The sequence below is a fragment of the Eubalaena glacialis genome, chromosome 15, assembly GCF_028564815.1.
Source record: "Eubalaena glacialis isolate mEubGla1 chromosome 15, mEubGla1.1.hap2.+ XY, whole genome shotgun sequence".
Taxonomy (NCBI): Eukaryota; Metazoa; Chordata; class Mammalia; order Artiodactyla; family Balaenidae; genus Eubalaena; species Eubalaena glacialis.
In genome coordinates, this window is record NC_083730.1 from 42,505,693 (window position 1) to 42,521,769 (window position 16,077).

The following is a 16,077-nucleotide window of genomic DNA, read 5'->3' on the forward strand; positions in this document are numbered from 1 at the left end:
CTCATTAGGGTTTTATACAAGTAACATCTGTGAACAGAGATAATTTTACCTCTTCCTTTCTAATTTGGATGTCTTATTTCTTTTTCTTACCTAACTGCTATGGCTGGAAGTTCCAATACTGTGTTGAATTAATGTGGTAAAAGTGAACATCCTTCTCTTTTTCCTGATCTTAGGGGAAAAGCTGTCAGTCTTTGACTATTGAGTATTGCATTAGAGGTGATTACATATCTTTTTTAATAATCTGTGTGACAAAATGAGAAGTCTACATAAAGTACCGTATACTGAACATTCTGGAGGAAATACGCCTGTGTGATTGAGTTGTGAGCTAAACCAGATGCTTTTTTCACGGAGCACCATTTTATTTGAAAAAATGACAAGAGAAACTGTGATTATTCAGACACGGATATTTGGCAGATGTTTTCTCAAAAAAATGAATATAATGAACCTGTTTCATCAAGGAAGACAACTGACAGTATTTGTTGCCCATTATAAAATTCAAGTTTTCAAGCAAAAATTCGAATTTTGAAAAACTCAAATGTGCCTTCATGAGCCTGACAACTTTCCAATGCTTTTAAACACTTTTCCAGTGAAATCAATAGTGATACTTACAAATGTGATTTTTTTATATTGCCTAATAAAATGTTTCAGCAGTTGGAATGTTTGTGTAACTCAGCAAATCAGTATTTTTCAAAAGACTAATGCATGATGTTACAAAATTATACAGGCGTCAAAGATCCATTCAAAGAGCATGGTAGCTTAAAGTATTTTAATGTAAGAGAGTTTTAGCAGTTCATTGATATGTTTTCAGATTCCATATTACAATTTAGAATCTTTTTAAAAACTACAACTTGTTGGGTTTTGGTGTAGTTTCAAAGAATATCCATAATTATCTGTAAAGACTGTTAAAACACTTTTCTCTTACCAAGTTTATATTTGGGTGTGGTCTGCTCTTTTTTTACATTACTTTTACTAAAACAATATATTGTGGTATGTTTAATAGGGAAGCAGATATGAGAATCCAGCTGTATTCTGTTGAACTGGAGATTTGCAAAAACATAAAACAGTATGACTCCTCTCACTTAAAATTTTTTTGGTGGAAATATATTTTTTAAACAAATGTTATTTATGTTAACATATTTTAAAAATTGTTTTTAAATGAACTAGTGCATGTCTTAAGAATTCCTCTGTTTTAATTTTTAATAAGGTAAGTATTGGTGGATAAACAAAAGTTTTTTTGGGTTCTCAAGAATTTGTAAGAGTATGAAGGGGTCCTGAAACCAGAAAGTTTGAGAGCTGTTCTCAGATTAACAGAGACCATGGGTGCTTTGCATTAATTTTCTTTTAGTCCATCTCTGTCTTGCCTAGTTTAATTGTTTTCATTTTTAAAGCTTTAGCTTTCAGATTCTTTTGGAGCTAAGTCACTGAAATTGATATTAATGTTTATAAATAAATATGTAGAGTGAACACTGGATTTTGTTTCAACCACCCTCTTCTGGGAGTGATTTTGTAGTGATTTTTTAGCTTCAAAACTAGAGGACTTAACATGAAATTTTTAAAAATACTGTTTATTTTTCTATAACTACAGATTCACATTCAGTTGTAAGATATAATACAGAGAGGTCCTGTTTACCCATTTCCAGCTTCCCCCAATGATAGCATCATGGAAAACTAGTTTAAAATAAAATCTCTATAATTATAGATTTTGCAAAACATCATAACTGAGATATTGACGTTGATATAGTCAAAATATGGAATATTTCCATCACCACGAGGAACCCTCGTGTTGCCTTTTAATAGCCACATCCACCTCAATCCTGGCACACCCCTATTTAACCCCAGTTGATTGAATTTGTCTTTTACGTGTTATACTTTTAGTGTCAAGTTTAAGAACTCTGCTTAGCCCTGGATTCCAAAGATTTTTTTCCCTGTGTTTTGTTCTAAAATACTTATAGTTTTGCATTTAAGTCCATGATCCATTTTGAGTTAATTTTTATATAAGGTGTGAAATTTAGGTCAAGGTTCAAATGCTCCAGCACCATTTGTTGAAAAGGCAGGCTGTCTTTCCTTTATTGAATTGCTTTGCTCCTTTGTCAAAATTGACTTGAGCATATTTGTGTGAGTCTGTTTCTGGGTTCTCTGTCCTATTCCATTGATCCATGTGTGTCTCCCTCCACCAATGCCACAGGTAATCTTGATAGCTATATGATAAGTCTTGAAATTGGGTAGATTGATTCCTTCCACTGTATTCCTTTGCAGAATTGTTTTAGCTACTCTGGTTCTTTTGCCTTTGTCTATAGACTTTAGAATAATCTGGTCTATATCAATAAAAATTATTTTGCTGGGATTTTGATAAGAGTTGCATTAATCCTGCATATCAGTTTAGGGAAAATTGACCTCTTTATTATGTAACATCTTCTAATCCATGAACATGGTATATTTCTCCATTTTTTTAGATCTTCTTTGACTCTTTTTTATCAGTATTACGTAGCTTTCAGCATACAAGTCCTGTACGTGTTTTGTTTTATTTACACTGAAGTATTTCAATTATTTTGAGCAATTTAAAGGGGTATTGTATTTTTAATTTTATTTTTCTCGTATTTATTCCTAATATATTGAAATACAACTGATATAATAGCCAAGACATGGAAACAACCTGAGTGTCTATCGAGAGATGAATGGATAAAGAAGTTGTGAGATATATACATATACACACACACACACACACACACAGAGCAGAATATCATTCAGCCTTAAAGAAGTGAGCATATGCTGCCATCTTTAACAATGTGGATGGACCTTGAGGACGTAATGCTATGTGAAATAAATCAGAGAAGGAAATACTGTACGATCTCACTTATATGTTGAATCTTTTAAAAAAAAAAAAAAGCCACAAACCCGAACTCAGAAAAAGAAAACAGATTTGTGGTTGCCAGAGGTCGAGGTGTAGGAGGGGGAATTGGAAGAAGGTGGTCAAAAAGTACAAACTAACAGTTCTAAGATAAATAAGTAGTAGGGATGTAACGTACAACATGATGACTATAATTAACACTGTTGTATGATATGTATGACAGTGTTAAGAAAATAAAGCCTAAGAGGTCTCATCACAAGGAGAAGAAAATTTTTTTATCTTTTTGTTTTTGCGTCTATACGAGATGATAGTTAACTTACTGTGGTAATCAGTTCACAGTATATGTAAACCAAACCATTATGCTGTACATCTTAAACTGATATAGTGCTGTATGTCAATTATATCTCAAAAAACTGGGGTGGGGGAAGCAGCTTTTTCTTTATTTTTATGTGTCAATTTCATTTTTTTTTTTTTTTTTTTACTTATTTCCTCATGCTTCCTTGTGTTTATTTTGTTCTTCTTATTCTAGGTTTTTGAGGTGGGAGCTTAGATTATTGATTTTAGACTTGTTCATCTTTTCTAGTGTGTGCATTTAGTGCTGCAAGTTTCTCTCAGCACTGCTTCAGCTTATCCCACAAATTTTGTATTTTCAACATATTTGCATATGCTAGTTGAAGCATTTTTATGATGGCTGCCTTAAAATCTTTGTCAATAATTCTCAAATCTCTGTCATCTTAGTGTTGGCATCTATTGACTGACTTTTTTCGTTCAGTTTGAGAGCCTCCTGGTACTTGGTATGATGGAAATTTTGCTTGATCCATAGATTTTTTTGTATTATAGTATGTTATAAGACTCTGGACCTTACTTAATCCTGTTTTAGCTGGGTTTCTCTGACACTACCCCATCAGGGGAAGGAGATGTTCTTTGTTACTCTTGGGTGTGAGTGGGAGTTCTGGCTCCCCATGAGACTTCCACTGATACCACAGAGTTGCTGGGCCACGGTGGAGGTGCTGACTTTCCACTAGGCCTTCTGTGACACCACCCCAGTGAGGAGTGCCTCCTTACTGCTGGGTAGGGTAGAAATCCAGGCTCCCTCCTTTGCCTTCTCTGACACTACTCTGGAGAGGTGTTGGGCTTCCACATTACAGCCTTTGCTGGTGTGGATGTGAGTGGGGTCACAGATTTTTCTTTTTTCTCTTTTGCTTTCTGTGGTGTGTTTGGTTGGAGTAGATAGGGTATTTTCTAAAAGTTTTCTGTCTTGCTAGGCTGCCCTTTTCCTGCTCCTTTGACAAGAGTGAGAAGGCTTTTGTTGGAACTTTTTATATCTGCACCTGTTAGGATTTCTGCGTTGCTGGCCTCTTCAACTTTGAATCTGAGATATATGAGGCAAAATGAAAACTCTGGGAACTCACCTCGTGTTGAACTCCCAAGGTCCCTAGCCAGTCTGCTACCTTTTCTTTTCCTATGTTTGGTTTATTTATAATGTCTAGGATTTGTAGTTGTGCTTTGCAGGAGGAATAGGGAAAAGTATGTGTGCTCTATCTTCTCAGAAGCAGAAGTCCTCTACAAATTGGGCTTTATATTGGAATTGGTACACATCATTTGGAACTCTGAGACTAGTGTTTTCTACCAGTATTTTCCTGTCTTTGATATTATAGGATATTTCAGGTTTGCCTGTTGTGTTAGTATTTTAACAAGCTTATTTTAATGTAACTGTATGCTAAACACTAAATTTTACTTTTTATCGGTTTAAAACATACATTTGTTGTATGTGTTTTAAAGTACAGTAGTATGTAAAACTGCTAAGTAAAAATTGATTGCAGAGAGGTCAGATATTCCCAGATTAATCTGTAAATTCAGGGCAGTCTGTAAGAAATTTATCTATAGATCACTGGGAAAAGTGAATGTGGAGGAAGAGCCAAGGCAATCTTTGTCTTGTGAATTTTGACAGTTTTGAAGGGAAAACAATAATGGAAGTAGTGTGCCCTTTTAGGTATCCACGCAGACTGTAAAGACATTGAAATTAGAAGAGTATGATGTTGGTAGAGGAAGAGAAATATATATATGAAAGGAACAGAGTAGAGATTTGTGAGAAGACGTATTTTATGTGGGCATTTGGTAAATTAGACACTTGAAACTCATGTGATAAGAGATGGAATATTAATAAACGATTCTTAGATTCCTAACTAATATCATATGAAATTAATCCAGTTGAATTAAAGATATAACATTGAAAAGAATCAACTATGGAGTCATGTAAGAAAAATACATATTTATAATCATTTCTAGTTTTGGATCATGAAAGGACTTTCTAAATACAATATAGGCCATGAGTCATATAGGAAATAGATTTGGCTACATAAAGTTATAAAATCCCTGAATGCAGAAAATATCAAATTTTAATTTAAGCAACAGATTTGGAGAAAATATTTGCACTACCTAAAACAGGAAAAAGCTAATATGCATAATGTATAAAATGCTCCTGTGAGTTGATAAAAAACAAACAGCTCAGTAGGAAAATGGGGAACATGATGTGAGTGGGGAACTTGAATTGAATTCCTTCAATTTAGAAATGAAGGAATATAAATGACTGAGAAATCAGCTTTAGTAATATATAGGGAATTGCAAATAAAAACAGGATCATTTTACTCCCGAGAGACTGGCAAAGATCTTAAATATTAATAGTATTATGTTGATGTAGGGAAATGAGCATTTTCATGTGGTAGGAGTTCAAACAGTTGGCCTTTTTGGTGGGCAACTTGACAATATCTGTCAAAATTTAAACTGCATACCTTTTAACCTATCACCTCTGCCTGTCAGAATCTATCCTATAGAAATACTTGCTCAGGTTTACAAACATAAAGGTATTAAAGATTTGAAACAACTTATATATATATATATATATATATATATATATATATATATATATATATATATATATCATGTGACTAAGTAGTTATTAAAAGGAATGAGGCTCTTAAAGAGAGTTTGTAACAGATCTGTTTATGAACACAAAAATGCTTTGGATATATGAAGTGTGAAGAAAACTGTTTGTAAAACATTATGTGTAACATGATCTTACTGAAGAAAAAATTCTGTGTATGTGTGTATCTGTGTATATGTGAATAAGTATATAGTATTTGCAAAGGCACATTAAATGGTATGAAAAGGATACACATACTAAATAATTAACTCATTCATGGTGAGGGTGTGGAGATGAAAGGAGATTTCACTTTTTATGCTCAATTTTTATTTAATTTTTAAATTAACTGTTTATGATAGACTTAAAATTATATGCAAAAGTAAGTAAAGACAATAAGATTTTGAACTTCCATGAACCCATCACCCAGCTGCAGCATTACTAACGTTATACCTTTCTGGTTTCATCTACCTAAATCTTTCCTATCCTGATACCTACTTTTTTCCTTTTTTTTTTTTTTTTTTTTAAAGTAAAACCCACACTTCAAACCATTTAAAACACATATGTCAGTATATATTTATAATAGATAAATTAAGCCTTATATTAAAATTTTAATGTACTTGTAAGAGCTCTGTCACACCTAACGAAGTTAACTTTGATTTTTTTTGAACCTAGTCCATGTTCAGTATCCTAGATTCCTTGAAAAATGTCTCTTTATAGTTAATGTTCAAAGTAGAATCCAAAAAGGTCCACTCATGACATTTGGTTAACAGTTCTCTTTAATTTGTGTCCCCTCTCCCCCCACATTTTTTTCATGCAGTTTACTTGTTGAGGAGACTGTGTCGCATGGACTATAGAATTTCCCTCCTTGGGCATTTGGGTAATTCCGTCCTTATGGTGTCATTCCCAAAGAATACTGCATTGCCTGTGTTATGCACTTCCTGCTGCATCACATTAAGAGATACCTAATGTCAAGTTGTTCTATATTTAGGGATGAGATTGATCAGTGGATTCAGTTGTTATCATTATGAATCCATTATAAAGTTCCTCATCACCTTTCACCCAGTGATTTTCGCAGCTTCTGATGGTGGTTGGTTAGACTCCTTATTTTACCAGGAGTTGCAAAATTATGAATTTCTAATTCTTTTATTCTTTCTGTGTTTATTATGCAGAATTCTTTTCTAACAGTGGTTCTCAAAAAGTGTAGGCCTCTGCAGCATCAATATCACCTGGGAATTTGTTGGAAATGCAAATTCTTGGGTCCTATCCCAGACCTACATCAGAAACTATTGGTAGGAACCAGTTAATATGTGTATTAACAAGCCCTCTAAGTGGTTCTGAGGCATGCTGCAGTTTGAGCATTTGTTGCATAAGAACTTTCTTCATCAGCCATTGTTGACTCTGAAATACAGTTCATCCAGGAAAAGGAGGATAAATGGCTTATTTTTTCCCCCTTGCCAGCTGAATTAGTTCTTTAGCAACCTTTTTTTTTTAAGTATTTTTTATGAACTTATGGATTTTTAGCTGTTTGTGTTTCAGACCATTGTAGTCGTTCTTTTTGATACTCTTTTGCCAGTGGCAGCATCTTGGGGCATTACTTGTGTCCTTTGGATACAACCTTGGTCGTTTTTAAAATAGCTTTCTTACTTTCTATCACGACGAGATGTTACAGGCTCATCATATGTAGTTCCTGCTTTTATTAACAAAATGTTATTTAGGGACCGTAGTATGTGTTGATTGATTTCAGTGCATTTCTTTGAGTGCATTTAATTACTTTAATACTTCTTTAATTGGTAAATGGAGATAATAACTTATTCTGTAGGGGTGTTTTGAAGACTAAATGAGATATGTAATAAACTTTTAGAACAGTGCCTAGGTCATAAGAAACTAGTCAATATTATTTTAAAGATATTCTTAATAGGCCAAAAAAGTTTTAGTTTCAGTTCCACTCTATAAGCATAATGTGAATATACAATGTGATGTGTATTCTTTAGAACTCTTCCAGTTCACAGTGTCTTTTTTATAGTGGTGTAATGGTCCGGGATGAAGTTTGTGCTTTTCAAGATTTTAAGAATTCATTTGTTGCATATACCAAAATGAAGGTTTTTAAAATTTGAGGAAGCAGAATTGCCTTGGGCCTTTTAGAATGGGAAAGATGTCCATTTGTCTGGGCCTAGGTGGAGTTTTTTTTTAAACCAGACATTGAGACAGGAGAGATCGTGGGTAAATGGACTTGCAGGACAAAGTCAGTTGGTGGGGCGCCAAGTCAGTACTACCCAGAAGCCCTTTTCAGCATGGAGGCTCAAGTTAATCATTTAATATATAGCTCATATGTTTCCCTGTTATGACTTCTTTGTTGGTAACTCTTGATCCCCCTTAAATTCTTTCTTGATCTTCCCCCAGAGTAAAGCTATCTACTATGTGTGTGTTTGGATGTGTGTAATTCAATACTATTAGATATCTTTCTAAATTTTTATATAAATCTATCTCATTTTTTAACAGCTATAGAGTATTGGATTGTATGAATGTACCATGATTTAATTAGTTCTCTCTTTTGTGTTTTATCATTAATATCCTTAGTGATTTCTTTGTGCATTTATGAGAAGATACCCATAGGATAAATTCCTAGAAGTGAAATTTGCAGGATCAAGGGATTTGTGTGTTTACATTTTTCATAGATATTGCCAAATTATTTTTCTAAGAAGTCACACTAGTTTATATTTTAATCACAATGTCTGAAGGTATCTAAAGGTGATAGTCTTACCCATATTCTTGCCAACTTTAGTTAGTGTCAGACGTTCATCTTGATCAATTTAACAGGTAGAAAATGATAGTTGGTTTTAATTGCTTAACATTTGTACTTTTTGGCCTTCCCCTTCACACTACTTGCGTATTTTTCTATGGGGTTATGATTTGTGAGAACTCTAGAATGGAGGAGGGGAAAGGAAAATATTTGAACTCAATACACTGAAAATAAGAAAGAGTGCTAGATCTGTAAGAAAGTTTGTCTTCCATAATCAGAATTTGAAGTTGAGGTTTCTGAAAGTAGTGTTAATTTTACATGTGTTCCCCTTTCAGCTGCTGGGTGAGGTTAAGACCAGAAGCTAAATTAGTAGAACAAATAATTAAAGACATAGGTTAGGCCAAAATTTATTGATTTAGTAAATGTTGAGCAAATTATGAATCAGCTACTGGCCTTGATTCCATAGATTGGTAGATGAGACTGACAATTGTTGCTTTAGATGGAATTTAGTTGGGAAGCACCAGATTAAATAAAAACAATTATAGTTGGAGTAAATGCTCCATAGGAAAAGTATGAGGTGGTATGAGAGCATATCGGGGCTGCCTAACCTATGTGTAGTGGGTGGTCAGGGAAAAATTAGAGGAAACCATTTAACTGAGGTCTAAAGCATGGGTAGGAGTTGGGGAAATTGGAGGAGTAGTAGTGTTGGGCATGAAGAGAGAGTAGTGTAGAGGTGGAGACAGACCTTTTTGGGCCTTTGGTTCATGTTAGGATTTAAAATGTTATCTGGAGAACAGTAGAAAATCTTTGAAGGATTTTAAGCAAGGGATGGGCTACCAAAAGTGTGAGGCATCCTGGCAGTGATACAGGAGTATGCCAGCTCTATCCATTTTTCACCCACCTCAGCCATTAAGAAGCAGCCATCTGTGTCTGACTGAACTGTTTGTCCTGTCTAGGATCGATAGAATCCATTCAAGAACCATCTGTTGATTATGCATTTTCTGTGGCAAAGAATATAACTAAGTTAAAGCAGTTTCTGCCTTACAGCCACCTATCCATCCATATGAGCATGTTTTCTAGTCTGTGATTCAGTTTATCAGTGAAATAAATAAATAAGGCTGTCCAACAGTTGTTAATAAATCCTTAATAAATTTTTGTTTCAAGATAATGGCTTTTCTTCTGATGTCCTTCTATAAGAACTGCAGTAATGCTCATTGGTGTGTGTGTGTATGTGCATGTGTGTGTATATATATATATATATTTGTTTATTAAATTTTTTTGCTGCTTCTCTATATAGAATGCTTCCCTTGGAAAGAAGGTTCCTGTGTTTACAGATAAAACAAAATTTTTTTAGCTATTTGTTGTATTTATCGGCATTATCATCTACTGTGGTTGTAAATTTCAATCTACATAAAAACACAGTGTTTAAATTAGATTATGATATTCTGTATCATATCAAAACAAGTAGGCATATGGTCTGAACAGTGTAAGAAAATAAGTAATGATCCTATCACTTTCTGATTATGAAGAAGTAAAACTAGATTATGAACTCAGTATGAATTAGTGAGACTAGATGGCATTTCTGTAATCCTTTGAATAAGTTTGTTTCCTATTGTTTACTAGTCTGGATTCTTCTTTCTGAAGCTTTGTAATTGATCCTTATTTGAATTGGTTGTGAATTATTGTGTATCCATTTCTTACTTGTGTGATGAACTAAACTTGTATCGCCCTTTTTGGGGAGTATGCTCAACTTTTTAGGTAATACTATGTTCTTTTATATTAGCCAGCCAGATTTTATTATTATTATTATTTGTTTTGATGTACCTATTCATATACAAGGCCCCTGGAAAAGGGCTATACTTAGTACCTACAGGAGCTTAAAATTTAGTTCAGTGAGGTGAGATATAAGAAAATGGTTTCTCACAATACATTGACTAGTCCTTACTTGGCTTATATTGGTACAAACATAGCAGTATACACACAGACTAACAGGGATATAATATTGAATTTATGGTTGCTTTCAGTGGTGGTGTCATATATTAGTGGAGAGAAAGAATTAAAAAAAGAGAACTAACATACTTAGTCATGTGACCTATCAAGTGCCAGTTTGTATGGTGCTTGCAAACTCCTGATTGAACAGGAAGGGTTATTTTTGGTCTGTGCCCAGCATGGTCCCTGGCACATAGCAAACATTAAATAAACGCTAGTTAAATTGAATGGAAGATTGGCAAAATAGGTGTCTTTATAAGGAACCTGTGAACAGTAAAAACGTAGAAGTTGATTACATCAGACCCATTATTTAGCCTTATATTATGTTGCCAATAGAGTTATTTCTTTAAGAAATTATGAAATGGCTTGTTTGCCCTTTCTGTTAACTTTGCATGTCTTAGTAACAATTTATGGCTCTGTTATTTATAACTTATAAAAATTTATTTGAAAATCATTTTTGTGATTTTCTTCTGGAATTGCTTGTTGTGATTTGTTGCATTAGTTTATTATTTGTTCTACATAAAGTTTTAAATGGAAGTAAACTTTTTTCCCTGAAAATTTGGAGAAGGGTATAATTTATGGCAATTTCTAGTTTTTCTCATATTTTAGCCTGGGTTCCACAAGGAAAGAAATGAAAATGATGTTTTGGTATTTGGATTCCATACTAAAGCCATGCTCCTGGTACAGAGTTCATTCTTTGGAATATACTGGGAAATGTATGTTGAAATCTTGAAAATTTTTACTTTAGTGTACATTGCAGAAATGATTCTGAATTACTTTCAAGAGATTAGTAGCTCACAAATTTTAAAAACAGTGTAAAATGTATACTTTTAAATGTTTGTGGTAAAATAAACATAACAAAAAATTGACTACTTTAATCATTTTTAAGTGTGAAGTTTAATGGTATTAAGTACATTTATACTGTTATGCAACTATCATTAGCATCCATCTCCAGAACTCTTTTCCTCTTATAAAATTGGAACTCTATACCCATTAAACAGTAACTCTCCATATCTCCCTCACCTTAGCCCCTGGCAATCACCATTCTACTTTTTCTTTGAATTTGACTATTCTAGGCACCTGATATAAATGGAATCATACAGTATATGTCTTTTTGTGACTGGCTTGTTTCACTTAACTTGATGCCCTCTGGGTTCATTCATATTGTAACATGTGTCAGAATGTCCTTTCTTTTTAAGGCTGAGTAGTGTTCTATTTGTATGTATATACCACCTTTTGCTTATCCGTTCATCTTTTGACAGACACTTGGATTGCTTCCACTTTTTGGCTTTTGTGAATAATAGTGCTAACATTCTAAAATATTTTGGTTGAGTTGCTACTAAATCTTCTCTAAAGGTAATATCCTCTTTCATTTATGACAGTAGGCATAGTCCATTTGTAAAGAGGGAATGCTTTGGAGTTGGACTTTTAGGATTCAAATCATGGCTGATCCCTTCCTGTCTATTTCACTGTGGGCAGATAACCTTTTTGATGTCTATTTTTATTCAACTGCCAAATGCAGATAATAATGGTACCTTACATTATATGGATTAAGTTAGGTTTTATATCTATCTATCTATCTATATATATATAAAGTGCTTAGAACAGATTTGAGTATTTAAACTCATTTTGATGCTAAGAAGGCAAATACTTGGATTAAATAAGACCTTTTCTTTTTGTGGGGTTTTTTGTGGGCAGAGGCAGGGGTAGGTACAAAAAAAAAAAAAAAAGATAGGGTTGAATACTGGGAAAGTTACCATTATTATCATTTTCATGGGAAAGGGTCCTGGTATCTTAACCAGTTATACTCTGTGGCTTGGCTAACCAGACAAGCCAGAAGAATCAGAAATTGGTCTCTGTTATTGCCATCTCTCCCTTATCTTTATTCTATGCCAGCAACTTTCAAAAGCACGAAAATTGGTGGGCTGCAGCTTTAGACAGGCAAACCAGGTTATGCAGTGGGCGGCACAGGTTTGTAAGGTCTGATCAGTTGTGACTCAGTATTTTACAGTTTCTTATGAGAAGGTTGGGATGCTAGTTTCCCCTAAAAGAAAAATGTGAACTCAAAAGTGGGTTAAATTTTAAATTGAGTACTCAAATCTTGAGGACCAAATGCACTTTGCCCAAATATTTGTCTTAAATCCAATAAACTGGCCCACATGAATAGTGCACTGGATTATCAGTCCTGATCATAAGTCCCCTACACCATTGTAATGTGATGCCACAAAGTATGTTGTTTCTGAATATAATTGTACAACTTTGAATGATTCAATTTTAATTCTAGTAAAATTGTATTATGAAAATAGTCAATATAAAAGATTGTGTTCAACTAATAGGTTTTCCTTTTATATATGAATCTTAAGTCATATTCAATACTACTATGCCACTTAACATTGTAACCAGTAAAAAATGGATTCTGGTCAGCAATTCGTGAAATCTTATCTACTCTTTTAGGAAGATGACTATACCCACAGAATATAGTGAGTAGGGGCATATTTTTGTCAAGATGAATCAGTTATTTAAGGCCATGTAATCCAAAGGGGGGAAAAAAATCTAAACTTTGTCCATTTGGTTTCCCTAACATTTACTCTATTAGCTTGGCAAATATTTATTTCATAAGCAAAAAATATGTAATTGATTGAAGTGATGTCTCTTTCAACCTATTTTACATTTTGTATTCTTTTGTTTGACAGTAATATTGAGTTTTAAATCAACATGGGTATTAAAATAGTCATAAATTCAGTTAAGATTTAGGGTACCATTTTAATAACATGACCAATCACCATCTTAAGTGGCTGCATTTCATGTAGTGTTTAATAGTTTTAATAAAATTTAGTACAGGATAGTCAGATGTGAGGATTTCTGTGTATAAAACTATTAGTTTGGAAATAATTAAGACTAGCAATCAAGGATCGCTCAGCCAAGATGGATTCCAGTGAGAAGGATTCTGGGAGGTTGGCAGGACGTATGGACTGGCATCTCCTCTCTCTTTTGACCTTTCCCAAATTCTTCTGGTTTGTGGTAACTTGTTAGTTCCACGTTCCGAACCAGGACCTTCTGTTGTAAGATAACTCATGCAAGTGGTTACTATCTTGCCTGGCCAGGGTGGGCGGTTTTGGTCAGTGTTTCCCTTAACAGTCTCTTCGTCTCACACCGGCTCTGCCAGACACAGGCGAGGAGGGGCCAGGGCCTCCCTCAAGCTGCGGCCTCTGCCTCCTCCCTGCCCGCCTGCCCACCTGACAGCTGGTCCATCCCTGGCCCTATGGTGCTCATGTGCATGACACGAGGTGGTAGTATTTTTATTTTTAAGGTTTGATTTTTTTTTTTTTAATATAGAATTAGGCTTTTTATCTTGTGTCATGTAACAATCTATTTCCTTACCACCAATTTCTTTTTAATTTTGGATTAAGTAAATAATTTGGAGTAAATAAATAATTTTGTTTTGGGAAAAAAAAAAGACTAACTAATCAAGGATAAGTGGTTTGGGCGACTTAGAACTGTAAGGAAACAGATATTTCATTGACTAGCTCTGCCTCTTAAGTTCTCTTTTTTCCTCACATGAGTGATCTTCAGAAACCAGAGTAGTTATCTTTTAAAGAATAATGACTTGCTAAGTTTGGTAGTAGAAGGAGAAGCTAGGGTTGAACATAATACACAGAGGTTAGTAAGTTTGTTGTAGTTCTCAAACTGCTTAATTCAGGTATTGAGAAAGTTTGTCTAAATTAAGTGAGGATATTTTAATTAGGTTAAATTTTTTTTTTTTTTTTTCAGCCAAACCAAACAGGAAGCTTACTTTTCTCTACCTAGCTAATGATGTCATTCAGAACAGCAAAAGGAAGGGGCCAGAGTTTACAAAAGATTTTGCACCAGTTATAGTGGAGGCTTTTAAGCATGTTTCAAGGTATGATAATTGTTTTGGGTACTAGGTAACCTGTTGTAAATGCCTAATGTGTCCTTTTGCTAAGACTTGCCTTAAGACATTAAAATAAAAAAACAAAGTATATATTTCTTTGAAGTTTTCACTTGAAAAGACTTACCTGTAATGGCATTTGTAAATGTGTTGCTGTGAAGGAAAAATTTTTTGAGCTGTTACTGAGGTGGGCATTTGGAGTATTTGAATTTCACCTTTTCCTTAAGTAACCAAAAGCAACTGCCATTTTGGAATGAAATTCATTAAGAATGAATGAATGTGTTGAATTGAAAATTTGTGTGCTTATAAAACTATCAATCTTCCAACTAATATTTCTGGAAAAACTTAGTACCCCTTTCTCTCATATTGCTTCTAATGATTTTAAGGTTTTCTAGTGTGTGGGTGTATGTCATAACATTTTTAAATGCTTTGGAAATACAGAATATTTAAAATAATCATAAGCCTGTTGAAAATTTTGCTACAGAAAAATTCTGAAGGTAGAAATCTGTACTTTTAAAATGCTTATTTCCAAACATTATATGCAAATATTTGGTAGATTACTGGGTAAACATTATTGGCGTAGGCGATTAAATCAATCTAAATTATAGAAATCAGTGGTGAATGATGATCTGTGTTGAATGATTTAAGGATGAAAATATACTTACCACATGCCCTGCAGGTTTAGTCACAGTAGATGCATTTTTAAAAAAAATTATAGAGTGTGGAAAAAAAAATTACAGAGTGTGAAACACTGCAGTATATTGCTTTCTTAAATTAATATTATTTATCCTTCAATTTAGATACTCTTACCATCTTTTCAGGTGCTGGTGTTTCTTAGAGTTTAGTCCTGGGCCTTCTTCTGGTGTCATATTCTTTACTAGCCCTCTGGGTGATTTCATACATTACATGTATTTAGTTATTATCCATAATCTAAAAACTGGCAATCTTATGCTTCAGTCCAGATGTTTTTCCTTTTAGTCCTGTATATCCAATTGCCTATTGATTTCTAGTTGTATGCCTCTAAACATCTCAGACTCACTGTGTCTGTTATTGAACTCACTGTGTCCTTCCTCCCTGTCAAACTTGCTTCCTCTCTGGGTTCACTCTGTTGATGAATGGCAACTCCATCTATCCAGATGCCCATGTGAGAAACTAGGTGTTATCTTGAACTCTCTGTGATATAGTGATTTATAATATATCAACTGTCCTTTCTCCTTCACGCCCCTTATCCCTTATAGTACATATAGTTCCCTCGGTTCTTTAGATTTCTTTCCATTCCAATTACCATAATGTCATTTCTGTATAATTACAGTAGCCTCCAGTATTGTTTAATCCATTTAGGAAACTGTAGCCAGAGTTGCAGAGCTGATACAACGCTCTCTTGCCTTTGAGTGGTTCTCGTTTGTCCTAGAGATCAAGTCTCCCGTCCTGAGTAAGACTTCAAGTGTTCCTTCATGGCCCAGGCTACCTCTTCAGTCTCCTGTCTCACATTCCCCATGGCCATCCCCCCACCACCACATTCTCTCACACACACTCTATACACTATACAGTTTAAGCTAACTGAATCTCTTTTAGTTCTTTCTGCCTTAGGCTTTTTAATATATGTTGCTCCTCCCTAGAATTCAATAAAATATTTATTGACCACCTACTATGTGCTAGTCAGTGAG

General features: G+C 34.2%; 1 protein-coding gene across 2 annotated transcripts in view; it reads left to right on the forward strand.

Annotated features, from left to right (window-relative positions):
- RPRD1A (regulation of nuclear pre-mRNA domain containing 1A) overlaps positions 1-16,077 on the forward strand; it is a 71,071-nt gene that overhangs the window by 16,904 nt on the left and 38,090 nt on the right. For both annotated transcript variants that reach the window (XM_061169376.1, XM_061169375.1), the window contains exon 2: positions 14,272-14,401. In XM_061169376.1, coding sequence (XP_061025359.1) covers positions 14,272-14,401 — 130 coding nt within the window. The remainder of the gene's footprint in view (positions 1-14,271; positions 14,402-16,077) is intronic.